This window comes from Miscanthus floridulus, chromosome 17 (genome assembly GCF_019320115.1).
Source record: "Miscanthus floridulus cultivar M001 chromosome 17, ASM1932011v1, whole genome shotgun sequence".
Lineage (NCBI taxonomy): Eukaryota > Viridiplantae > Streptophyta > Magnoliopsida > Poales > Poaceae > Miscanthus > Miscanthus floridulus.
The window spans coordinates 95,729,326-95,756,055 of record NC_089596.1 but is presented as its reverse complement, the minus strand read 5'-3'; the positions used below and the strand labels follow the sequence as shown (position 1 = coordinate 95,756,055).

Here is a 26,730-nt window from a genome sequence, read left to right as displayed (position 1 = left end):
AACGCCGCTGCCAACACCTCCAAGGAGGTCTCCAACGCCTCCCCCGCCCCCGCCTACCAAGAAGCCTAGCAAGAGGCCAGCCCCTCAAACGAAGAACCAGTCCCCGCCTGCAAAGAAAGCCACTGTGAAACCAAGGGCTATTCCCAAAATAATATCTGAAGAGAAGGAAGAAGGAACTGATGCATATAAAAAAGACATGTCTAGATTCTATGACAAACTTAAAATGAATCAAGAAGCAAGGAGAAACCCAGAGAAACCGTACTTCTTCGTAGCTCCGGATATTTTAAGAAAAAAAGTGACTTCTTACCAGTATCAACAGCGGGAATCTCGTAAGCCGTCCAAATCAACGTTATCAGACTATGACCGCACTCTCACCAAGTCAATTGAGGCGGCACAGAAAAAGAAGCGGGCAAGGAAAGGAGTTGCCCAACTCGGACAATAAGCGCACCAATCAATCCCCCCGCTAGTTGTTGGTAATGAATATGGTTCGAATTTAGGATTAATGCATTAGGCAAACATACCTCCGGATGTCGATTTGGATCACCTTGGTGAATTTCTTGATGAGACTGGTCTCGACCTTTACCAGATGTTTGGTGATGGAAACATTGAGAGTGCGGCGGAGGTTGATATTTGGAAGAAAAAATTTATACTAGGCCAGAGTCTATACAACCCTCAAGCCTTATCTGATCTGGGGACGCAAATGTACCTGCTAAACAAGTGGTACATGCAGGCGTCTACCAGTGGAGACTTCTGCGTTGGTGTCAGAATTAGAGACGAACATTGGTTCCGTGGCGATGATGTTATGTATGTTGACTTTGTAGAATTTCATCAACTATGCCACCTGACCTCTCTGGACAAAGTTATCATTAGCTGCTATTGCCTGTAAGTAATAATTCTTTCGATCTATTATTAAACTCATCATATGTGTGTATATGCATATAAATTATCCTAACAAGTACTATATATATGCAGATTTACAATGACAGAGCTCAGAAAGGAAGGATGCAATGAAATTGGTTTTGTTGATCCCCATATAGTATTCAAAGACCCAATTACTCCAATGACTAATTGGAAGTCTGAGTCAGAGAGTAACCTCATGAACTTCTTAGTGAACCAACGCCACAAGAAGGATATACTCTTTCCCTATAACTTCAAGTGAGTGTTAATCATGTCGATCATAGCCTTAATGGCTCATATGTTGATTCTAGTTAATTAATGAGTGTTATGCGTTATATCCTATAAACACATGCAGCAATCACTGGATATTGATGGACATCGATCTGGTGAAAAGTCACTTGATAATCTATGACTCGATGAGAAAACCACAACAAGACTACCAAGATATGATAGATATTATCCAGAGGTAATTTCGGGATCTCTAGCAACTATATATACACACAAACATGATGATTAACTATATCTGATGACGTGGCAAATTTTTTATTGGGCAGTGTTTAGAAAACCTTTATTGAGAAGCAACACATGGAAAAATGCAAAGCGCCACTGAATGTAATCCCATTGAAAGTAAGTCCCCTGAATCGCATCATCTTTATTAATTAAACATATAGCTTTCACCGGATCACCAGATTGGATGACAAATCTTTTTCTCGTAAAGTGGTGTCTGAGGCAGGAACAGGGGAACAACTACTGTGGTTACTATGTTTGCAAGTTTATCAAGGTGGTCTCCCAAAGAACTCCTACAGAGAGACTCAAAGTACGTTAAAAATACACTATATATTCATTTAATTATTATTATTGATTGTGTTACTATGTCTTTATATATATATATGTACATATATTAATTTATTTTCCTTTAATTCAAACCTGTAGACTCGATGGTTGGAGGAAAAGGTCATACGGCAAGACCAAATCAAAGCAATTCAAGAGTCTATAGCCGGATTTTTTAATGAGCAGGTCATCGATTCCAAGGGCGAGTTCTACTTCGACCCAACACTGCCATTGAAGCCAAGCTAGAGGATGAGAAGAAACTTGTTATGTCACAACAACTATAATGCAATCTTTTGTAATATATGCACATGAAATAATATAATGTAAAATACACATATGCATGCATGCATGTAAATATATATATGATGCATGCATATATATATATATATATATATATATATATATATATATATATATATATATATATATATATATATATATATATATATATATTTCTATGCTTGAATTGTGTGATTTAATACGTTCATTGTGCTTGAACCGAAACATACTATATGCGCGTATAAATGTATAATTAGCAGCGTACAATACGACTTCGAAAACCTATTTTGAAAAGAAAACAAAAAAATGAAAAGAAAAGAAAAAAGAAAAAAACCTTTAGTCCCGGTTCGTATTACCAACCGGGACTAAAGGTGCCGGCCATCGTGGCATGTCAGGAGGCACCTTTAGTCCCGGTTGGTGTTACCCACCGGGACTAAAGGTCCTCCTTTAGTCCCGGTTCCTGACCCGGGACTAAAGGACCCCCCTTTAGTCCCGGATGCTTGCTCCCGGGTGGGAAACCGGGACTAGAGGGGGTTCCCCACCGGGAGTAAAGCCCGTCTCTGTACTAGTGCTACTACTAGCATTTCAACAAATACACGCTTATAGAGATGTGTTGTAGTGAGAGAAAAAAAAATCATTCCACACATAAAATTTCCAGCTCCTGAGTGCATGTTAAACAAATGCATATGCCAGCACTAAACCAATAGAATCTTATCAGAAGAAAAAAATAACGATAGGGTACATATGAAATGCGATGCTATGCCTTTGGTCTATATAGGGCTTGCGCTGGTCACCTACAGACCAATCAAACGCTGGCATACTGTACCCCCGGATCTGGTGGGCCAACAGGACCAGTCGGCAGTGGGGGGCCGGCGGGCGTTGGTGCCTGTCGGCATCTTGTAGGCGTTAGGTCCAGTCGGCCAGTGGGGGCCCGACAGGTGCTCCCGCTCCCAGATCCCTCCACGGATGCCGTTTTCCCGCCCGCCCGCGCAAGCAGCTGCCGGATTTGTTTTCCACGGCATTTTTTTTCCTAGCGGATATTTTTTTCCCACTGCATTTTCCGCGCTCGCAAAGCCGGCACAGATCCCGATTTATTTCTTTCTCCCGGGAAAGAAATTAGCATTCACAGAAATAAAGACCACTTGGTTTAGGAGGTCATTCCCATACCACTACAACACATTAATGTTTGTGATAGATACAACAATATTTTTGTTATTAAATATTATAAGATTAGAAAAATATATAACACACCATCTTCATACGTATTGTACGAATCTCTCACAACTAAGAACACACAAGGGTGGATATCATTTTGGTGTGACATTCTAACGTGGGTCCATCGTCCTGCCTGCTGCGATCCCACACCCCTCGCTCCTACGCCCGTCCCCTGTGACAAAATTCACTCTCCGTAGTTAGAAAATTAATCACGCAGAAAAAAATCCCACCTGTGCATGGAAAGCAAGCGCCAAATCAAGGCAAACGAAGAAGGAAACAAAAATCGCGTGTTCGAATAGATGGAAGTTGCAGGTAATCACCGTGAGAATAAAGGAAACACCGGCGCCCCACACAATCACCGGCAATTCTCTTTTCTCCCTCGCTCGCTCGCTTGCCCAGCTTCCCTAGCTTGCGCGAGGGAGCATGAAGTGGACCCCACGGCGGCGACTATCCCGACGAATGAAGAAGGAAACAAAAATCGCGTGCGATTATGTGGTTGCGATCCCATCCGTCCGAGCGAGGAGAAGTAGAGACCAAAGTGATGTCACAAACGGCGTCCAAGGACATCATCACACTGCGGGGCTCCGTCGTCATCGTCATCGAGTTAGGAGCGTCGTAGGCAAAATGCGCTAGCAGCTGCGACGACATCGCAAGGGCCGAGGAGCGGCGGTGCACATGCTGAGGAGCGGCCAGCCATGTAGACCACGCGCAAGCACCAAGGTTCATCCTAATCTCTGGTGATTTCGTTGATCTCGAAGATTTGCCGGCTCAGTCTTCAAAGATGCTCATAGGGATAGGGTTTGCGTGTATGCGTTCGTAGGGATGAATATGTGTGAGTGTATATGGGTTTTGAGTGTCTGCGTTGTACCGTGTAATCGTAAAAAGATGGTGAGATCTAAGAATATGTGTCACAAAAATTGACAAAAGGTGCGTATTTGAAAATGTCATTTGACAAAACATCTTCTTTATGGCCAGCTTGGTTTGGCGGAAATTTAAGAGAAATGAAAGGAATTACGTCTCTTCGCGGGTCAGATTCCTCGCATTCTCTTAAAACTCTTTTTTCCTTTCAGAAAAGGACAAGGCATAATAATTTTGTACGCCAAATTTATCATCCGTATTTCAAAGCTATAATCATAAAAATCCACGTCAGCACACCAATTTTATCATCCGTATTTGAAATCTATAATCATAAAAAACGATCGGTACTCCATAATTAATAGCTTACAAACAAATATGACCAATATTGGAACTAAGGTGACTATGCAGGACGGCAGGAGAGCGAACCGAGCGGCGCGGCGCGCACGCGGCACTGGCAGGGACCAACTGACGGACACGACGATTTTTTTAAATAAAATTTTGTTAATGATTAATGGCAAATTTAGAAGCCTGTCGGTCGGCCGATAGGACTCTTGTCGGCTGCTAACTAGCCCATAGGCGTACGTGGAACCTGTCGGCATCTGGCCTGTGGATCTTCTGGATGTTCTTAACACTCTTCGTCCGGTTCCTCACTGCAGATCATAACAGAAGAATACCAGTGATTAGGAACCTTTTCCAATCAATATAAGTGAGCGAAGGAACCAGACTGCAAGAACCCTTACCGACTTGAGTTGAAATGGAACGTGCACCAAGTGGAGCCATCTCCCTGTTAATGTAGGCCCCGTTCGCTGGTCTGAAACTTGGCTGAAACTGACTGGTTCTGTGAGAGAGAAACACTGTTTGGCTGGTTTGGTGAACAGTAAATTGTGACGGGGAGTAGCCGGCTGGCTGGTCTTTCCAGACCAGCGAACGGGCCCGTAGTGTGCAGTCAGGACAAACCCATATAGACAAAAAGTTATATATGAACAAAAAGATGCAGAGTATAGGGCCGCTTCAAACTGCTAGCATTTCAACAAATACACGCTTATAGAGATGTGTTGTAGTGAGAGAAAAAAAATCATTCCACACATAAAATTTCCAGCTCCTGAGTGCATGTTAAACAAATGCATATGCCAGCACTAAACCAACAGAATCTTATCAGAAGAAAAAAATAACGATAGGGTACATATGAAATGCGATGCTATGCCTTTGGTCTATATAGGGCTTGCGCTGGTCACCTACAGACCAATCAAACGCTGGCATACTGTACCCCCGGATCTGGTGGGCCAACAGGACCAGTCGGCAGTTGGGGGCCGGCGGGCGTTGGTGCCTGTCGGCATCTTGTAGGCGTTAGGTCCAGTGGCCAGTGGGGGGCCGACAGGTGCTCGCGCTCCCAGATGCCTGCACGGATGCCGTTTTCACGCCCGCCTGCGCAAGCAGCTGCCGGATTTGTTTTCCACAGCATTTTTTTTCTAGCGGATATTTTTTCCCACTGCATTTTTCCGCGCTCGCAAAGCCGGCACCGATCCTGATTTATTTCTTTCTCCCGGGAAAGAAATTAGCATTCACAGAAATAAAGACCACATGGTTTGGGAGGTCATTCCCATACCACTACAACACATTACTGTTTGTGATAGATACAAAAATATTTTTGTTATTAAATAGTATAAGATTAGAAAAATATATAACACACCATCTTCATACGTACTGTACGAATCTCTCACAACTAAAAAGACACAAGGGTGGATATCGTTTTGGTGCGACATTCTAACGTGGGTCCATCGTCCTGCCTGCTGCGATCCCACACCCCTCGCTCCTACGCCCGTCCCCTGTGACAAAATTTACTCTCCGCAGTTAGAAAATTAATCACGTAGAAAAAAATCCCACCCGTGCATGGAAAGCAAGCACCAAATCAAGGCAAACGAAGAAGGAAACAAAAATCGCTTGTTCGAATAGATGGAAGTTGGAGGTAATCACCGTGAGAATAAAGGAAACACCGGCGCCCACACAATCACCGGCAATTCTCTTTTCTCCCTCGCTCGCTCGCTTGCCCAGCTTCCCTAGCTTGCGCGAGGGAGCATGAAGTGGACCCCACAGCGGCGGCTATCCCGGCGAATGAAGAAGGAAACAAAAATCGCGTGCGATTGTGTGGTTGCGATCCCATCCGTCCAAGCGAGGAGAAGTAGAGACCAAAGTGATGTCGCGGACGGCGTCCAAGGACATCATCACACTGCGGGGCTCCGTCGCCATCGTCATCGAGTTAGGAGCGTCGTAGGCAAAATGCGCTAGCAGCTGCGGCAACATCGCAAGGGCCGGGAAGCGGCGGCGCGCATGCTGAGGAGCGGCCAGCCATGTAGGCCACGCGCAAGCACCAAGGTTCATCCTAATCTCTGGTGATTTCGTTGATCTCGAAGATTTGTCGCCTCAGTCTTCAAAGATGCTCATAGGGATAGGGTTTGCGTGTATGCGTTCGTAGGGATGAATATGTGTGAGTGTATATGGGTTGTGAGTGTCTGCGTTGAACCGTGTAATCGTAAAAAGATGGTGAGATCTGAGAATATGTGTCACAAAAATTGACAAAAAGGCGCGTATTTGAAAATGTCATTTGACAAAAAATCTTCTTGGAATTTAAGAGAAATGAAACGAATTACGTCTCTTCGCAGGTCAGATTCCTCGCATTCTCTTAAAACTCTTTTTTCCTTTCAGAAAAGGACAAGGCATAATAATTTTGTACGCCAAATTTATCATCCGCATTTCAAAGCTATAATCATAAAAATCCACGTCAGCACACCAATTTTATCATCCGTATTTGAAATCTATAATCATAAAAAACGATCGATACTCCATAATTAATAGCTTACAAACAAATATGACCAATATTGGAACTAAGGTGACTATGCAGGACGGCAGGAGAGCGAACTGAGCGGCGTGGCGCGCACGTGGCACTGGCAGGGACTGACTGACGGACACGACGATTTTTTTAAATAATATTTTGTTAATGATTAATGGCAAATTTAGAAGCCTGTCGGTCGGCCGATAGGACTCTTGTCGGCTGCTAACTAGCCCATAGGCGTACGTGGAACCTGTCGGCATCTGGCCTGTGGATCTTCTGGATGTTCTTAACACTCTTCGTCCGGTTCCTCACTGCAGATCATAACAGAAGAATACAAGTGATTAGAAACCTTTTCCAATCAATATAAGTGAGCGTAGGAACCAGACTGCAAGAACCCTTACCGACTTGAGTTGAAATGGAACGTGCACCAAGTGGAGCCATCTCCCTGTTAATGTAGGCCTCGTTCGCTGGTCTGAAACTTGACTGAAACTGGCTAGTTCTGTGAGAGAGAAACACCGTTTGGCTGGTTTGGTGAACAGTAAATTGTGACAGGGAGCAGCCGGCTGGCTGGTCTTTCCAGACCAGTGAACGGGCCCGTAGTGTGCAGTCAGGACAAACCCATATAGACAAAAAGTTATATATGAACAAAAAGATGCAGAGTATAGGGCCGCTTGAGACTGCTAGTATTTCAACAAATACACGCTTATAGAGATGTGTTGTAGTGAGAGAAAAAAAATCATTCCACACATAAAATTCCCAGCTCCAGAGTGCATGTTAAACAAATGCATATGCCAGCACTAAACCAACAGAATCTTATCAGAAGAAAAAAAAATAACGATAGGGTACATATGAAATGGGATGCTATGCCTTTGGTCAATATAGGGCTTGCGCTGGTCACCTACAGACCAATCAAACGCTGGCATACTGTACCCCCGGATCTGGTGGCCAAGAGGACCAGTCGGCTATTGGGGGCCGGCGGGCGTTGGTACCTGTCGGCATCTGGTAGGCCGACAGCTGAAGTCGGCCCGTGGGGGCCGACAGGTGCTCGCGCTCCCAGATGCCTGCACGGATGCCGTTTTCCCGCCCGCCCGCGCAAGCAGCTGCCGGATTTGTTTTCCACGGCATTTTTTTTTTCTAGCGGATATTTTTTCCCACTGCATTTTTTCCGCGCTCGCAAAGCCGGCACCGATCCCGATTTATTTCTTTCTCCCGGGAAAGAAATTAGCATTCACTGAAATAAAGACCACATGGTTTAGGAGGTCATTCCCATAGCACTACAACACATTAATGTCTGTGATAGATACAAAAATATTTTTGTTATTAAATAGTATAAGATTAGAAAAATATATAACACACCATCTTCATACGTGCTGTACGAATCTCTCACAACTAAAAAGACACATGGGTGGATATCGTTTTGGTGCGACATTCTAACGTGGGTCCATCATCCTGCCTGCTGCGATCCCACACCCCTCGCTCCTACGCCCGTCCCCTGTGACAAAATTCACTCTCTGCAGTTAGAAAATTAATCACGCAGAAAAAAGTCCCACCCGTGCATGGAAAGCAAGCACCAAATCAAGGCAAACGAAGAAGGAAACAAAAATCGCGTGTTCGAATAGATGGAAGTTGGAGGTAATCACCGTGAGAATAAAGGAAACATCGGCGCCCCACACAATCACCGGCAATTCTCTTTTCTCCCTCGCTCCCTCGCTTGCCCAGCTTCCCTAGCTTGCGCGAGGGAGCATGAAGTGGACCCCACGGCAGCGACTATCCCGGCGAATGAAGAAGGAAACAAAAATCACGTGCGATTATGTGGTTGCGATCCCATCCGTCCGAGCGAGGAGAAGTAGAGACCAAAGTGATGTCACGGACGGCATCCAAGGACATCATCACACTGCTGGGCTACGTCGCCATCGTCATCGAGTTAGGAGCGTCGTAGGCAAAATGCGCTAGCAGCTGCGGCGACATCGCAAGGGCCGGGGAGCGGCGGCGCGCATGCCGAGGAGCAGCCAGCCGTGTAGGCCACGCGCAAGCACCAAGGTTCATCCTACTCTTTGGTGATTTCGTTGATCTCGAAGATTTGCCGGCTCAGTCTTCAAAGATGCTCATAGGGATAGGGTTTTGCTTGTATGCATTCGTAGGGATGAATAGGGGTGAGTGTATATGGGTTGTGAGTGTCTGCGTTGAACCGTGTAATCGTAAAAAGATGGTGAGATCTGAGAATATGTGTCACAAAAATTGACAAAAAGGTGCGTATTTGAAAATGTCATTTGACAAAAAATCTTCTTTATGGCCAGCTTGGTTTGGCAGGAATTTAAGAGAAATGAAAGGAATTACGTCTCTTCGCAGGTCAGATTCCTCGCATTCTCTTAAAACTCTTTTTTCCTTTCAAAAAAGGACAAGGCATAATAATTTTGTACGCCAAATTTATCATCCGTATTTCAAAGCTATAATCATAAAAATCCGCGTCAGCACACCAATTTTATCATCCGTATTTGAAATCTATAATCATAAAAAACGATCGGTACTCCATAATTAATAGCTTACAAACAAATATGACCAATATTGGAACTAAGGTGACTATGCAGGACGGCAGGAGAGCGAACCGAGCGGCGCGGCGCGCACGCGGCACTGGCAGGGACTGACTGACGGACACGATGATTTTTTAAATAATATTTTGTTAATGATTAATGGCAAATTTAGAAGCCTGTCGGTCGGCCGATAGGACTCTTGTCGTCTGCTAACTAGCCCATAGGCGTACGTGGAACCTGTCAGCATCTGGCCTGTGGATCTTGTGGATGTTCTTAACACTCTTCGTCCGGTTCCTCACTGCAGATCATAACAGAAGAATACCAGTGATTAGGAACCTTTTCCAATCAATATAAGTGAACGAAGGAACCAGACTGCAAGAACCCTTACCGACTTGAGTTGAAATGGAACGTGCACCAAGTGGAGCCATCTCCCTGTTAATGTAGGCCCCGTTCGCTGGTCTGAAACTTGGCTGAAACTGGCTGGTTCTGTGAGAGAAACACTGTTTGGCTGGTTTGGTGAACAGTAAATTGTGACGGGGAGCAGCCGGCTGGCTGGTCTTTCCAGACCAGCGAACGGGCCCGTAGTGTGCAGTCAGGACAAACCCATATAGACAAAAAGTTATATATGAACAAAAAGATGCAGAGTATAGGGCCGCTTGAGACTGCTAGCATTTCAACAAATACACGCTTATATAGATGTGTTATAGTGAGAGAAAAAAAATCATTCCACACATAAAATTTCCAGCTCCTGAGTGCATGTTAAACAAATGCATATGCCAGCACTAAACCAACAGAATCTTATCAGAAGAAAAAAATAACGATAGGGTACATATGAAATGCGATGCTATGCCTTTGGTCAATATAGGGCTTGCGCTGGTCACCTACAGACCAATCAAACGCTGGCATTCTGTACCCCCGGATCTGGTGGCCAACAGGACCAGTCGGCAGTTGGGGGCCGGCGGGCGTTGGTACCTGTCGGTATCTGGTAGGCCGACAGGTCCAGTCGGCCAGTGCGAACCCGCCCGCGCAAGCAGCTGCCGGATTTGTTTTCCACGGCATTTTTTTTCTAGCGGATATTTTTTCCCACTGCATTTTTTCCGCGCTCGCAAAGCCGGCACCGATCCCGATTTATTTCTTTCTCCCAGGAAAGAAATTAGCATTCACAGAAATAAAGACCACATGGTTTAGGAGGTCATTCCCATACCACTACAACACATTAATGTCTGTGATGGATACAAAAATATTTTTGTTATTAAATAGTATAAGATTAGAAAAATATATAACACACCATCTTCATACGTACTGTACGAATCTCTCACAACTAAAAAGACACAAGGGTGGATATCGTTTTGGTGCGACATTCTAACGTGGGTCCATCGTCCTGCCTGCTGCGATCCCACACCCCTCGCTCCTACGCCCGTCCCCTGTGACAAAATTCACTCTCCGTAGTTAGAAAATTAATCACGCAGAAAAAAATCCCACCTGTGCATGGAAAGCAAGCGCCAAATCAAGGCAAACGAAGAAGGAAACAAAAATCGCGTGTTCGAATAGATGGAAGTTGGAGGTAATCACCGTGAGAATAAAGGAAACACCGGCGCCCCACACAATCACCGGCAATTCTCTTTTCTCCCTTGCTCGCTCGCTTGCCCAGCTTCCCTAGCTTGCGCGAGGGAGCATGAAGTGGACCCCACGGCGGCGACTATCCTGGCGAATGAAGAAGGAAACAAAAATCGCATGCGATTATGTGGTTGCGATCCCATCCGTCCGAGCGAGGAAAAGTGGAGACCAAAGTGATGTCGCGGACGGCGTCCAAGGACATCATCACACTCAGGGCTCCGTCGCCATCGTCATCGAGTTAGGAGCGTCGTAGGCAAAATGCGCTAGCAGCTGCGGCGACATCGCAAGGGCCGGGGAGCGGCGGCGCGCATACTGAGGAGCGGCCAGCCGTGTAGGCCACGCGCAAGCACCAAGGTTCGTCCTAATCTCTGGTGATTTCGTTGATCTCGAAGATTTGCTGGCTCAGTCTTCAAAGATGCTCATAGGGATAGGGTTTGCGTGTATGCGTTCGTAGGGATGAATAGGGGTGAGTGTATATGGGTTGTGAGTGTCTGCGTTGTACCGTGTAATCGTAAAAAGATGGTGAGATCTGAGAATATGTGTCACAAAAATTGACAAAAAGGTGCGTATTTGAAAATGTCATTTGACAAAAAATCTTCTTTATGGTCGGCTTAGTTTGGCAGGAATTTAAGAGAAATGAAAGGAATTACGTCTCTTCGCAGGTCAGATTCCTCGCATTCTCTTAAAACTCTTTTTTCCTTTCAGAAAAGGACAAGGCATAATAATTTTGTACGCCAAATTTATCATCCGTATTTCAAAGCTATAATCATAAAAATCCGCGTCAGCACACCAATTTTATCATCCATATTTGAAATCTATAATCATAAAAAATGATTGGTACTCCATTATTAATAGCTTACAAACAAATATGACTAATATTGGAACTAAGGTGACTATGCAGGGGCGGCAGGAGAGCGAACCGAGCTGCACGGCGCGCACGCGGCACTGGCAGGGACTGACTGACGGACACGACGATTTTTTTAAATAATATTTTGTTAATGATTAATGGAAAATTTAGAAGCCTGTCGGTCGGCCGATAGGACTCTTGTCGGCTGCTAACTAGCCCATAGCCGTACGTGGAACCTGTCGGCATCTGGCCTGTGAATCTTCTGGATGTTCTTAACACTCTTCGTCCGGTTCCTCACTGCATACCATAACAGAAGAATACCAGTGATTAGGAACCTTTTCCAATCAATATAAGTGAGCGAAGGAACCAGACTGCAAGAACCCTTACCGACTTGAGTTGAAATGGAACGTGCACCAAGTGGAGCCATCTCCCTGTTAATGACACCGTCTGTCAAGTTTAGGGACCCACAGATATGGCCTTAGAAGTTCAGGGACCTGAATAACACCTCCGGCCAAGTTCAGGGACCGACTGTGAAATTTGTTCTAATTTGAAATGGGAACAAGCTGTGGAAATTAAATTTGTCCCCCCAAAGCTACTCTATAGAATAAATGACAGTACCTTTTTTTTGCGAATAATAAATGACTGTAACTGGTGTGCCTTTAACAAACTGTCATTTATTAGCACACTGGTTGCACACTGAATCCAGGCACAACACCAACGTCTGAACTTCTCACGTCTCAGACTACCACTACCAGATTACATAAACGTTTCTTATTTAAGGCAAGAACTAAGCAAAATTTCAGAGGAACCCTGCCGATGCTGTTTTTACTTAGTCCACCAGTGAAGGAAACCCTTGCGCCTGTTGATCTTCTTCTGCAGCTGAAGAACACCGAACAGCAGAGCCTCAGCCGTTGGCGGTGATCCAGGGACGTAGATGTCAACCGGGACAATCCGGTCGCTGCCCCGCATGACGGAGTACGAGTAGTGGTAGTATCCGCTGAAAAAGATAGATATTTTCTTATCGGCACCTACGAAAAAAAGGATATATCGAAAATATCAGGAGATTTCGGCCGATATTGGAAACCAAGCGCAGCTGCCCATCGAGATCACCCAGGGAGGCTCCGGCATCTGGTCGTAGACCCTACAGAGAACAGAGGAAGCTGAGAGAGTGAGCATTGCTGCAAGAAGTTAATCTGTAAGCTGCGAAAGGCGAGATACAGGTTGTCAGGAAGCAAGACGTTACTTGCGAAGCGCGGCCGCCATCTTGTTGGTGAGCGTGCCGGCGACGATCATGCGGTCGAAGTCGTAGCGGGAGGCGCCGGCGTGCATCATCTCCACGGCGCAGCAGGCGAGCCCGAACGTCATGGGCCAGATGGAGCCCAGCCGCGCCCAGTTCATGAGGTCGTCCACCTTGGACACCACGAATTCCGCCGCCTTCGACGCCGGCGCGGGAGGCAAAGGCGCCCCGCCATACGGCACGGGGCGCGGGCTCGCCGCGGCCGCGGCCGCGACAGAGGAGGAGTAGGCACGCGGGGAGGCGGATAGGAGCGCCAGCCGCGCCGTGCGAGGGAGGAGCGCCATGATCGGGCGACGGGCAGTGACCGGGAAGGACGCCGGGAGGAGGGTGTTCGGGGCGCTGCGGACGGTGGTCGGTTGGTTCGCCCGCCGAGTTGACGATGCAGGACGGCAGGAAAGCGAACAGAGCGGCGCAGCGCGCGCGTGGCACTGGGCAGGGACTGACTGAGGGACACAACGAAATTGTTTTCAAATAATATTTTGTTAATGATTAATGGTAAATTTAGAAGCTGTTATATAAAAATTTGACATATAGCAGCCTGCCGTCGGCCGACAGGACTCGCGCTCGCAACCGCCTGGCACCGATGCAGGTTTCCCGGTATCTGGTGGGTCGGGCATGACCAGTCGGCCAGTGGGGGGGCGACGACATCAGTGGGGTCCGACATGTGCCGCCACCCGTTCTCCCGGCATCTGGTAGATGCAATCGCAGTGTTCAGAAGAATGGGAGAATGCGAGCTGGTGCCTGATGTGGCATCCTATAATAATTTGATTCGGCACCTGCAGATTAACCAGATGATAGATAAGGTGTAGGTGCTCTACAGTGAGTTGTGTGAGAGTGGTGTACGTTGGTGCGGATGAGGAGACATATTTACTGCTCATGGAAGCATGCTTCAGTGTCAACCGCATCGATGATGGTATCTCTTACTTTGACAAAATGTGTAGGATATAATATGGGCTTGGCTTATATAATATTTAATGAATCAAATAAAACTCTGATACGTAACATTAAGTGTTGCATGATTTAATACCATACGGGATTTTGACTGAACGCTGACTCAGCTTATATGGTTGGAAATTATTCATCTAAATTGAGAAGCTGAGAAAAGGACAAAGGCGTGCCACGCGCGCGCCCGCGCCGCCGCCGGCCGGGCCACGGCCGTGGGCGTGGCAGGCGGCGGGCGGGCGTGGCCAGTTTTTTGCCACTTAATCCACATAACAACGGGAGTTACTCCCCTTGATGGTGGAGGCAAACTGATTGCGGCAGTTACTGTCTCTTCCGCTTCCGTCTCTCCATCTCCTGGGATTCTCCGCTGCCTCTCTTCTCCCCGTCCATAAATCCGAGTCCTTAGTCAGTCCAGATCAAGTTCTTCCACAACCACTCGCGAGAGAGCCACACTTCCGCAGCCTTTTGGTTTCCCCGTCCCGTACCTCTGCGCGCACGGAGTAGCGGGAGAGCAGGTGCCTCCAGAACCCTCGTCCGCTGGAGAGCCTTGCACGGGGTGCGCGGCGATTAGGTTTTTCGGGAGCGATCCGCGACTGCTCGTTCATCTTCTTCCTGGAGATCGCTTTTGGATCCGTCCTCTCCCTGGAACGTCAAGGCGTCTTCTTCCTGGTGATCCGTTCATGGGACTGCACTGCGAACATCTTCCTGCATCGACGGTGGTCCGCGACTTTGAGCAACGCACTATGTCTAGTGCGAATGGAGCCTCCGATGCCCTCGGCATGGGACCCTCCGCTGGGTACACTCTAATCTCTGTGATTACTGTATTTTGTATTCTTACTGTATCAATCAGTATGTCACCTATGCATGCTGTAGCGTTCATAAGAAATATACACATGCACATATATGCTGTCACAAACCTGCTGATGTTATATTTTTGGATTAAACTGATAATGAAAATGCCTAAATTTCTAACATTCCAAAAACCTAATAATAGACAATTTTCTGTTAGTAGATTTGCTGCCGCTTTGAAGCCAAATAATTTTGATGGCAAGAATTTCATGATATGGCGTGCCAAGATAGTATTGTGGTTGACTGTGTTGAACTGCTATCACGCCGCACAGGGGAAGCCTGAACAGTTTACTCCTAAGGAGGAGCGAAAGTTCTTGGCTGTCGATAACCTGTTTCGAGGCACCGTGATTAGTGCACTTCATCCCAAGTATGAGAAAAACTACATATCTTGCATATCAGGCAAAGAGTTATGGGATGCTCTTGAGACAAAGTTTAGGGTTTCTGATGCTGGCAGTGAGCTGTACCTTATGGAGCAGCTGTATGACTACAAAATGGTTGAAAACCGTTCAGTGGTCGAACAGGCTCATGAGATACAGGCGCTAGCAAAGGAACTAGAACATTTTCCATGTCTGTTACCCGACAGTTCTAAGGACAACATGAAGTCCACAAGGCATGTTAAGAGACGACTAAAATCTGTCAGAAAATTGAGAAACTTTGGAGTAATAGCGTTGGACTATGTCCACATGTCTAACAATCTGGCAGATCATCTCACTAAGGGTCTGTCACGCAATGTGATAGAAAGTGCATCGAGAGAGATGGGTTTGAGACCCACTTGAAATTTACTATAGTAGTAACCTGTTCTATGTGATCGAAGATCTCGTGAAGTAGGACGGCGAAACAAGCTAGTAGTAAATTATGAGGAAAGATCATTAGTAAGACTCATTTCTGATGCATATCTTTTCTTTCTGTAAGGCAGGCTGGCTTTTGCCTTAATGTGTTCCAAGTGGCTTATCAAAGCAAAGATGTTGTCCTATAGAACATCTTTTGAGGAACACACCTATATGAGTCAGACTACTGGTCACAGTCTATGAGATTTGGGTGATCTCTAAATACTCATGAAAGGCACTGAAGTATGACTTATATGCTTCAAATAGAGGGGATATCTTTTGCTGCCCAGTATCAGCTAAGGACTTTAGTGACATTCACCTCACACAAAACTGTCAATTCAAGGCTTAGTCCATTGTTCAGTTGTGACTGAGTGAAACTATTGTTCTAGATAGATGTTTAACTTAACAGTCTCTATCGAAACACTGGTATATAAAAGAAATGTGATTCTGAGACTACTTTCACTAGTAGAGAAATAACCTTTGATCCACTTCGAAATTTGGCTATAGTCCCGATATTTTTCGCGCCCGGGACTAGAGAAACCTTTAGTCCCGGTTGGAGACTAAAGGTCCCTGCCCAATAGCTACTGCGCTAGGCTTTTACTGAAGGGGACCTTTAGTCCCGGTTGGAGCTACCAACTGGGACTAAAGGTTCACTTTTACTTCCGGTTGGTCCCTCCAACCGGGAGTAAAAGTCTACTCCTGGCTAGAGGCTCCGTCTGGGACTAGAAAGGGACCTTTAGTCCCGGTTTCTGCCTACAACCAGGACTAAAGGTCCCCTCCTATATACCCCTTGTTCCTCCTCGAGCCCGAGCCACTTCGAGCTCAGTGTTCTTGCTTTATCGCCGGCCTCTCTTCTTCCTCATCACCGGTGATCACAAGATTTCTTCCATTCCTCTATCGATTCTTCGGTTCTAAAGGTTACCAACTTTATACTCTCATGTTTCATCAGTAGCTTATTTCATTTTGTGGACTAGATATATGTGGTTTTTTATGGTAGATTTTTTTTTATTTGTAAGCCATTTAAGCTCAAAATCACTTTAAAATTTGCATATTTGGATGAAGGAAGGTTAAAGTAGTTATTCAAAACTAGTATTGAGCTTTCATTTCTAGCATGCATAGCACACTTCATGCTTTAGAGATATAGAGAATTTTAGAGTTTTTTTAATTTTATTTGTTTATAAATTGAGAAATTTATATTATATTAAAAATGAGTATAGAGAGTAGATGACAACTACTTCCAGGTCCTCGGCCTCTTATTGAGTTACAAAGCGACTGAGGCCGGACCTCCCTCTCATTGCATGTGGCAAGTGTGAGGAGAAGATTGTGATGGAGTATCGGGTGAGAAAAGAGTGTCCCAACAAGGGCCGTATCTTCTACAAGTGTCCGGATCATAATGTGAGTTATTTTGTCGCATTTGATGATTATGGTTAATTTATACTTATTTTCATGATGATTGTGATTAAAGTTTTAATTTTTTGTTTTAATTTCAGTGGGATGGCACTAGATGTTCAGGCTGGTACTGGAAGGAAGAGTATGTTGAACACGTGCAAAACTCTTTTACACAGGCGGTTACGATGGCTGATGGGGCAGTGATCCTACGGAAGAAGCCCATAGATGTTGAATAAACACATGGTCTGTCTGTTTTAGTTGGGATTGGTCGCAAAATTCTTATGCTGCAGAAGTGCATTTTAGCTTTAGTTTTTTTAGTGGTAGTTGGGATTGTCTACATTGTAGCGAGACTTTCATAAATTAATACCGTGTGTGGTGGCATGCATGTCATATAATTAACTAATTATGTTCTAGGTTTTAAAATGGTATGTATGTCATGTAATGTAGATGAGACGGCATTGGATGTACAATGCTGATCGCCGCTCCCAAGAGTTCATTGAGGGTGTGCATTCTTTCTTACGTGTGGCCGAGGCAAACAAACGCGATGGTTTCATGTGCTGCCCATGTGCCATATGTAATAATTTGAAGGAATATGCTAGCTCAAGGAGTCTTCATTCGCACTTGTTGAAGTCGGGTTTCATGCCAAACTATATTTGTTGGACGAAGCACGAAGAAACTGGGGTTGTAATGGAAGAAGGTGAAGAAGAACAATGTGACGATGATGGCATTATTGCTGAATATGGGGCCTTTAATGATACTGCAATGGGGAAAGCTGAAGAAGAGGTAGGGGCAGAAGATGAGCCCACTGATGATCTTGGTCAGGCCATTCGTGATGCACAAAGAGAATGCAAAAGTGAAAAGGAGAAGATCTAGTTCGAGCGCATGATAGAGGATCACAAGAAATTGCTATACCCAACTTGTTATGCGGGGCGAAAAAACTTGGATACCACACTAGAATTGCTGCAATGGAAGGCAAAGAATGGTGTATCTGACAAGGGATTTGGGGAGTTACTGAAAATCCAAAAGAAGATGCTTCCGAAGGATAACGAATTACCCGCCACTACGTACGAAGCAAAACAGGTAGTCTGCCCTTTGGGATTAGAAATCCAGAAGATACATGCATGTCCTAATGACTGCATCCTCTACCGTGGCGAGGAGTACTAGTGTTTGTTACAAACACTAGAGTTTGATGGGGATTGTTGGATATAATATGGGCTTGGCCCCTATAATATTTAATGAATAAAATAAAACTCTATGGTACGCAACATTAAGTGTTGCATGGTTTAATACCATACGGAACACTACCCTAGATCTGGACATCACTACCGGTTCAAAACCCCCTTTCACTGCCGGATTTTGAACCGACAGTGGCATACCAGTAGTGATGTGGGGTTAACATCACTGTCGGTTCTTAAAAACCGACACTGATCTACAGACAATAGTGTCGGTTCATAGGTCCACCCGACAGTGTCTAGTTGAATAACACTGTCGGTTTGTAGTCCCCACCGACAGTGACGTTTGCTTCAAGAGTGTCGGTTCTTGCCCAAACCGGTAGTGTAGATCAAGCCAACACTGTCGGATTATGGCTCAAGCCGGCAGTGTTGATCAAGATAACACTGTCAGTTCTTGACCCAAGTCGGCAGTGTTGAGCAAACCAACACTGTCAGTTGATGGCTGAAGTAGGCAGTGTTGATCAAGACAACACTGTCGGTTCATGGCACAGACCGACAGTGCGGAGCAAGAGAACACTGTCGGTTCATGGCTCAAGCCGACAGTATTGAGCAGTCCAACACTGTTGGTTCATGGCTCAAACCGGTAATGTCGAGCAAGAGAACACTATCGGTTCATGGCTCAAGCCGACAGTGTTGAGCTGTCCAACACTGCTGGTTCATGGCTCTAACCGGCAGTGATGGTTACGACAACACTGCCGGTTTGTTGCTAACTGGCGGTGATGGCCCATTCGTATTTTATTGTTTTATAATTTATTTTAATTTATATTTTTTCATGGGATCGGGTTTTGCTTTATATACGCTACGTAGACGACAGGTCCATAAATATTAAACATTACAAATGTTACAGTTATAGTTCAAATGTTATATCTAGATCTCGATCCCTCAAAACAAAAAAGAAATGTTCTCAGACTTCTTACAATAATCTGGCGAGTCGCTCTGGGCCATACTGGTCCTTGTACTTCACGGATTGTGCAATGGAAAATAGTCCATCTTTTTCCAATATCTCAGCTAAGATGAAATTTGACAGCTCCGATTGTAGTGCGACGATCTCCATCTCTAGCAGCCTTTCGTGCTTAAATTTCTTGAGCTGTCGTTCAAAAATGATGATATCCAAAGAGGAACAGTAAATCATTTGTTGAATTATTAACAGACATAAATGAAATGGGGGTTATACACACCAACTTATCGGCTTCTTCCGATTTCCCGCCGATGTAGCGAAGCATTGCCCACATTACATAAAACCCGCATTCATTGTTTCTCATCGTCTGTGATAGGTACTTCCCCTCCATTTCGACAACCTTGAATGGGACCGGCTTCCCACCGATGTCTTCTTTGGACACTGAGCAACATTAAAAGGAGAAACATTAGAAAGCGGGTATGTGTGATTAGAAAATAATATGTTATTAGGATCGCTTACTAATTCAGCACTAACACTAGTGCATCCAGATGATGAAATGGTTTTTTCTTAGAGTCCCACACCTCGAGCAGATTTTTGGCAAGATTAACACAAATGAAGACGAAATGGTTGCTGCAATCACAAAATCCTAATTATCGAATAATCTTAACGAAAAAAGAAGCATAAAATTAAAAGCCAAGAACACATACTCGCAGTTGTAGGCTAGAAGTATTTGGGTTTTCTTCTTCATCGTGAATTCGTCAAAAACAGCAATCAATCTCTGTTTCAGGTCTTCCACATCACATCCATAGAGGCCTAGACATGTCCTCTCATTGACTCGCATGGGGTCCAAGAAGCCTATCTAATCCCATTTGCTTTTTAGAATGCAAAATTTTGCTATACACCTACATAAAATCATGGGAAGTGCTCAAAAGTTAACAATTTGTGTATCGAGAGAGTAGTTAATTGTAATATCGTGTGTGTAGGGTACTTACATAGTCTACAACATCAACAGTTGAACATCGAGATCGTGTTTCTGGTATAGCTGGAACAAGCACTCCCACTTGACATCGAACTTCTTTTCTTCAGGATAATTGAAAACATAAACGAATTTGGACTTGTAGCGTATTCGAACTTCTCTTCTTGTGCATTAAACCATATGGGACACTACCCTAGATCTAGACATCACTGCCAGTTTAAAAAACCCCTTCACTACCGGATTTTGAACCGAAAGTGGCATACCGGCAGTGATGTGGGGTTGACATCACTGTCGGTTCTTAAAAACCGACACTGATCTACAGATAATAGTGTTGGTTCGTAGGTCCACCCGATAGTGTCTAGTTGAATAACACTGTCGGTTTGTAGTCCCCACCGATAGTGACGTTTGCTTCAAGAGTGTCGGTTCTTGCCCAAACTGGCAGTGTAGATCAAGCCAACACTGTCGGATTATGGCTCAAGTCGGCAGTGTTGATCAAGATAACACTGTCGGTTCTTGACCCAAGCCAACAATGTTGAGCAAACCAAACGAAGAAATCTTTATTGTGTATTTCTTCGTCTCTTGTTGTAGCGTATTTATTCTGTGTTTGCCTTTCGAATTCGGACTTCAACATAAACGAAGGCAGTGAGGCACAAAGATTGAAGAAACTAATACAATCTTCCTTCTTGATGTATGCTGTAAATTTTTCTTCCATCAAGGAGGTAACGCTGCCACTAAACGGCCTTTTTCTTTTCTGTTGGTCCACTTTGGGAGCATTAGCGACCGAATCCATGGACCTTTTCTACGACTGTGAGGATGTCCTTGATCTTGTTTTGGGCTGAGGTGGAGGAGGAGGAGGATGATGACGAGAATTCTATTTTCCCGACACTGATGAAGATGGAGTCGGATGAGGAGGAGGTGGAGGAGGAGGAGGAGGAGTCTCTTTTCTCGGGGCTGATGAAGATGGAGTCGGACGAGGAGGAATAGAAGGAGACCTCTGTCTTCTCAGGGGTGATGGTTCTGGATGAGGAGGGGAGTGATCACTGTTGGGAGATGGTGAGTTATCATCATAGGTGGGCGAAGACTCGTAGTCGTCCTCATCATTAGAGGACAATTGGTGGTCAAGCTTAATGAAGCGCTTGCGCCAGGCCACTTGAGAGCCATTGTTATGACCAAGTTTCAGCGTGTCTTCCGCTATGGGGTACTCAATGGGTATCTTGTTATACTTCTTATCAAGTATTCTATCAATGATAACGTGAGCGTACCCCAGTGGAATTGGGTGGCCATTAATTGTCCCATCTCCCATAGGCCAGGCCTGGCTGAGCGCCACCTTGTCCTTTGTCTATTCCTGATGAATGTACAACTTGACATTGACAGGTTCAGTGATGTCGTCCACCGGATGAGGCACATTCGCCTCTTCTTCGTCGAGCGGGGTCGATTCGTAGCTGCTGTGACCCCTAAACTGTGGGCTAAAGGCAGTAGGAGTAAGGTTTTGTGGTACTGCTGACCCCTTGGACAGTAAAATTTGCTCGACTCGCGCTTCAACGGTCGCCTCAATCTGTGCTTCCATTCTGTCTTCCATCTCTTTTAGTCTCCTCAAATACTCTGCCTCATGTTCCTCTCTACCCCTCGAGCGGCTCCGGTAAGTGTTAGATTCTTGGGGGAATGCTAGTTTCCAAGGAACAACACCGGTTCCTCTAGTGCGACCAGAGTGCTCCTTGGTTCTGAGTAGTTGGGTGAGCACATCTTTTCTCCCTATTAGAAGTGTGAGTCCCTTGCCTCACCTCCTCAGTTACCTAGGAGATCCTCTGGATGAGTTCGCTCATGGGTACATTTGAGGAGCTAAAGCTCCCATCCTCAGCGTGCCGTACATTCCTCCCCATATAGTATATTACCGATCTGGGCTCCTAATCGGCGGTCTCAACCTGAACACCTTCCTCAGCAAGGCGATCCATCTTTTGAAGTTCTGCTTCAAATTCTGACATCTTTTTGGCATAGCCATGAGAGCCAAGATGATGAGGATTCGTCGCTTTCTACGAATTCTCCTTATTCTTCCTACTCAATTCTAAGTAGTCCTCTAATAACCTGTATTCCTTGAAAGCCTGCCAGAAGTCCTTCTGCTTGCTAAACTGTCCACCATCAAAATCTGGCTCTTTATTTTAGAGGACAAAATTCTTGTACAATGTCCCCTTGAAATTCTTAAAGCATGTTCCCATGATTTCTTTTGCTTTTTTCTTGACTAACTCCCTATCATACTTGGCTAGGAAAGTGAAATACTCTAGGATCTTGACATCCCATATGTAATCCTTCTCGCTTTTGGGAACCCTCCACCGGTCATCATCTTTCCCAATCCACTTCCTGTACTTAATTGGGATGAAGTCCCTAACAAGTAACCCGAGGATGGTCTTGTATTTGGTCAAAGCTATAGGCGGTGAGAGTAGATCCCTGAATTCATCGAACTCAGTAATGTGCCAGTGTGTATTCCTACCAATAGGAACCTTTGACATGCCTCGCTTGGATCTAGCCTTCCTACTACCCGAACCCTCTGGCTCCTCGGCCGGTGGAGGCTCCTGCTAGAGACACCAAGTAAGCTATGACCCTCTTAATTGATTAGCGTATGTGGCTACATAGTGACATGATACCAAAGTTACCTGGCCATCTTGGTCATTTTGACCCAGATCGAGCAGGCTGGACGGGGTCCATGGCTGCTCATTCTCACCGACCTGATTGACACCGTCACCATTTGTCGGATTATGCGGCTCTCCCGTCCTAGCGATATCTACCGCTTCTTGTTGCCGATCAGTTCTTCGGCGACGGGGTAACAGGCGACGATGAGTCATGGCTGTGACACGATCGTGGTTAGTTTTGGCCGCGGACAACTACTAATAGCATATGTTCATATATATATTATGTTTAATGCAAAGTCTAATAATAAGTCCACATACAACAAAGTCAAATAATAGCATATGTTCACCTAGAACAAATTCATTGTTTGATTGACCACATACAACAAAGTCCACCTACTCTTCTACGAAACTAAGTCTACATCAACTTCCAAATAAGAAAAGCGATGACCATAGCCATAAATAAAAGCATGACATCTTTCCAAGACCAATGAGCAATTCTCCTAATCTTCACACCTCCGGCGGGTGGCTTCTCTTCGATATCCAGTGCCAGCGGATGGCCATGGTTTGCATTCATTGGACCATAGTAGGCCGGTTGCCCATGGTTTGCAAGGTAGGCCGGATGACTATAGTAGGCCCTCAAAGCTTCAGCTTCTGTGTTATATTTTTTGTGCAAATTACCAGGGTAGCGATTGACTTGAGCATAGCAATCTTCCCAGGTTCGATAAATCCCAGGCATGTGACCAACATGCACTACATACCATGCCATGGTTGCCTATACATTTAAGTAAATTAGGCATGCGGTAAGTGGTAATGGTAACTCACTAAACAAGAGTTATTATTCAAGTTATATGGCCAAACTAATTCTATTTAATGTTCTTTATCCTTGACATGATAAAAAATTACCTCAATAATTAGACTGTTTATTATTCAGAGATCAATGTGGTTTAGTAATCATACTTGCTGCTGCTGCTGAGCCAATTTTAAAAGTTGTTTTTAACTTTTTTTCTAGAACAAACATCTATAGATGCCTTTTTTAAGCATGCTATACATTTCCCCTAAGATTGAATCCCCAAACAATCAAATATTGCTATAGTGTAATTTGGCGGTCTAGGACTGTGACAACAGGTCTCTGAAAATAGCATTATTTTTAAAATATACTAAAACTTATACAAGAAATAAATAATTTCTTGTAGTATATATAAGAAAATATTAGATGAAAGGTCAAAGCAAAACATCTACAACAGAAAGGAAATAGGCAAGTCATTGTAATTAACCAACATGACTAGTCAAATAAAGTAGGACCCTATCAAAATATTAGAGTTGCATACATTCTTCATCTTTAAAACTATTTAAAAAAAATTAGTTCTATAGGTCTAAAATATATATACTCCATCCTCACATCCAAAAACATTGAGAATTGGTGGCACTACAGACTAGACATTCATGATCAAACTGTATGCTAGCATTGTAATAAAGTAGCAGTAATATAAATTATGGCAAGTAAGTTTTCATATCAAATAATAAGTTATAGTACTTGGTAAATGAAAAGCCTCTACTGATTCAAGTAAGCAGTTGTGGGACAAATCAGCCATAAATTCTTATCTAACTCTTACACAAACAGAACACTTAGCGGGCATTTCATCTAACACTTAGCGGGCAGTGAGCCACGCACTCACCGTGTGGGTGGTAAAGCAGCTGTCCGCGGGCGCTCCTGAAGGCCTCGGTGGTGCTCCGACGTTGGGCGGTGGACGGCGTGGGGAGTGCTCCGGCGTGGGGAGGTGCACGAGCGTTGGCGTCGAAGAAGAGGAGCGCGGGGCTAGGAACGGTGGCGTGGGGAGCGGTGGACGGTTGCTCTGGCATGGGGCGGTGCACGGGCCTCGGCGTTAAAGAAGAGGAGCGCGGGGCTAGGAACGGCAGCGCGGGGGGAGGTGGATGGGTGCTCTGGCGTGGGGCGGTGCACGGGCGTCGGCGTCGAAGAAGAGGAGCACGGGGAACGGTTGGCGCGAGGTTGAAATTTGGATAATTTCAACCCGCGGTGACCTTTTATGCCAGATCTCATCACTGCCGGTTCTAACTAAAACCGGCAGTGATGTACCCCCATCACTGCCGGTTCTAACGAGGAACCATCAGTGTTATGGGTACATCACTGTCGGGCCATTCTTTAAACCAGCAGTGATGCTGGAATATAAATTGAAAGAAAATGTAAAAAAATTGTGTTGCATCCCTGATTCGAACCGAAGCCTACAAGTTCCAAAGCAGCGGACAAACCATTGAGCTATTACCTGATTTCGGAGAGTTTGAAGGAATTTATTCCTTTGAGTGATTATCTGTCCTAGCTTTGCGCGTAGGCCCTTCAACTCCCCGGCCACGCTAGTCGCGTGGTTCCCATGAAGATTGAAGAGCCGCTATTTACCGAGGAGTCCCCATGAGGAGACGCCATCCTTGGACTGGTCGCGGCCCTTCAGTTCCCCACGAAGAGACGCCGTGTTTACTCCCCGGCCACGCTACTCGCACCGGTTCCCAAATGCAGGCGCGCGCGCTCCGTCTTCCCAACGCATGGGCAATGGCGGTTCAATGGCGTTCCCAACGTAGGTGCGCTCTGTCTTCCGAGGGGTGGGAGTTATTGCACTGTGATCAGCTCCACCCACAGACACGCCTATATAAGCCAGGCCACCATGCACGCAGTCGGCCGCCATTGCACCACCGCGCGTCAAGAAAGCGAAGCACACCCTTCCCACGCGCACACCTCGCTCTAGCCCTCGACGACCACCCGCCGCCACAATGCCTCGTCGCTTGAAGACAACATGGGCAATGCTGAACCCATCATCCTCACGTCACCCCCCGACGCCTCCACGACGCCGTCGTCTGAATCGGACCTCGAGGCGAACCTCGAGGATGATCCGGACCATGAGACCGCATCGGAGGAGGAACCAGAACCTCTTCTGGTGGAGGAGGTCGTCTTCAACTTATTGGAGACGGCTCGGAAGGAGGAGGAGGACCAGCACCTCCACGCCATCACATAGAAGGAGACCGATGACTGCATCCTGAAGCGCATCGTTGAGATCTCCAAGGAGGAGGAGCGCCACCGTGAGGAGGAGGAGCGCCACTGCTAGGAGGAGGAGGAGCGCTGCCGCCGCTAGGAGCAGGAGATCGAGCGGCGTCTCGCGATGGATGCGGAACAGCGCCGGCGCATGGCTGAGCGAAAGAAGCGCGAAGAGGAGCACCAGCAGCAGGGGGACGACGACGTAGGCAGCACCGGCAATAATTAGTAGCACTAGTGATTAATCTATGTCTTAGGACAACGTAATAATTTACTAGTGCTCAAAAAATCATGTTGTCGAATCCTTTATTTGATCATCTTCACCTTGGTGCTGAGAAATACCGTGTTGCAGCATGTCTGTGTTCTAGCAATGATGGGGGTACATCACTGTCGGGCCATTCTTTAAACCAGCAGTGATTTCAGTGTAGCGGTTATAGCATAAGTAAATTATCTTTTCATCTCCTTTCGAATACCTCCTACTGTCACAACGGTTAAGACCCCGCAACTTAGCCCCCGATACCCGTGTTTGAATCCTGGGCACCCCAATTTTTTTGGTATAATTTTATTATTTATTAAGTGGTGTAAAGGTAAAAAAAAAACAAAATAAATAAACCAGACACACATCCTATACTATTGCAGTGGTTAAGTGTCTGAACTCTATAGTCCGAGACCCGAGCTTAAACCCGAGGGCTGGCACAATTATTTTTTTTATTTTTTATATATCACTGCCGGTTTTCAAAATCAACCGACA

General features: G+C 45.5%; 1 protein-coding gene across 1 annotated transcript; it reads right to left on the bottom strand.

Annotated features, from left to right (window-relative positions):
- Nucleotides 1–12,723: 12,723 nt before the first annotated feature.
- LOC136518592 (NADH dehydrogenase [ubiquinone] iron-sulfur protein 7, mitochondrial-like) lies at nt 12,724–13,892 on the bottom strand. The gene is made up of 2 exons (XM_066512264.1): nt 13,149–13,892; nt 12,724–13,046 (listed from the first exon to the last, which is right to left on the bottom strand). The coding sequence occupies exons 1-2, from the start codon at nt 13,484–13,486 to the stop codon at nt 12,962–12,964; spliced, it is 423 nt and encodes a 140-aa protein (XP_066368361.1). The 5' UTR covers nt 13,487–13,892; the 3' UTR covers nt 12,724–12,961.
- Between the last annotated feature and the right edge of the window lie 12,838 nt (nt 13,893–26,730).

What these genes read in the sequence shown, in the direction of transcription:
- LOC136518592 (XM_066512264.1), bottom strand. Translation starts at nt 13,486, where the DNA reads ATGGCGCTCCTCCCTCGCACGGCGCGGCTGGCGCTCCTATCCGCCTCC. An exon ending in ATGGCGGCCGCGCTTCGCAA is followed by an intron (nt 13,047 to 13,148) that starts GTAACGTCTTGC and finishes TGTTCTCTGTAG; the next exon opens with GGTCTACGACCAGATGCCGG.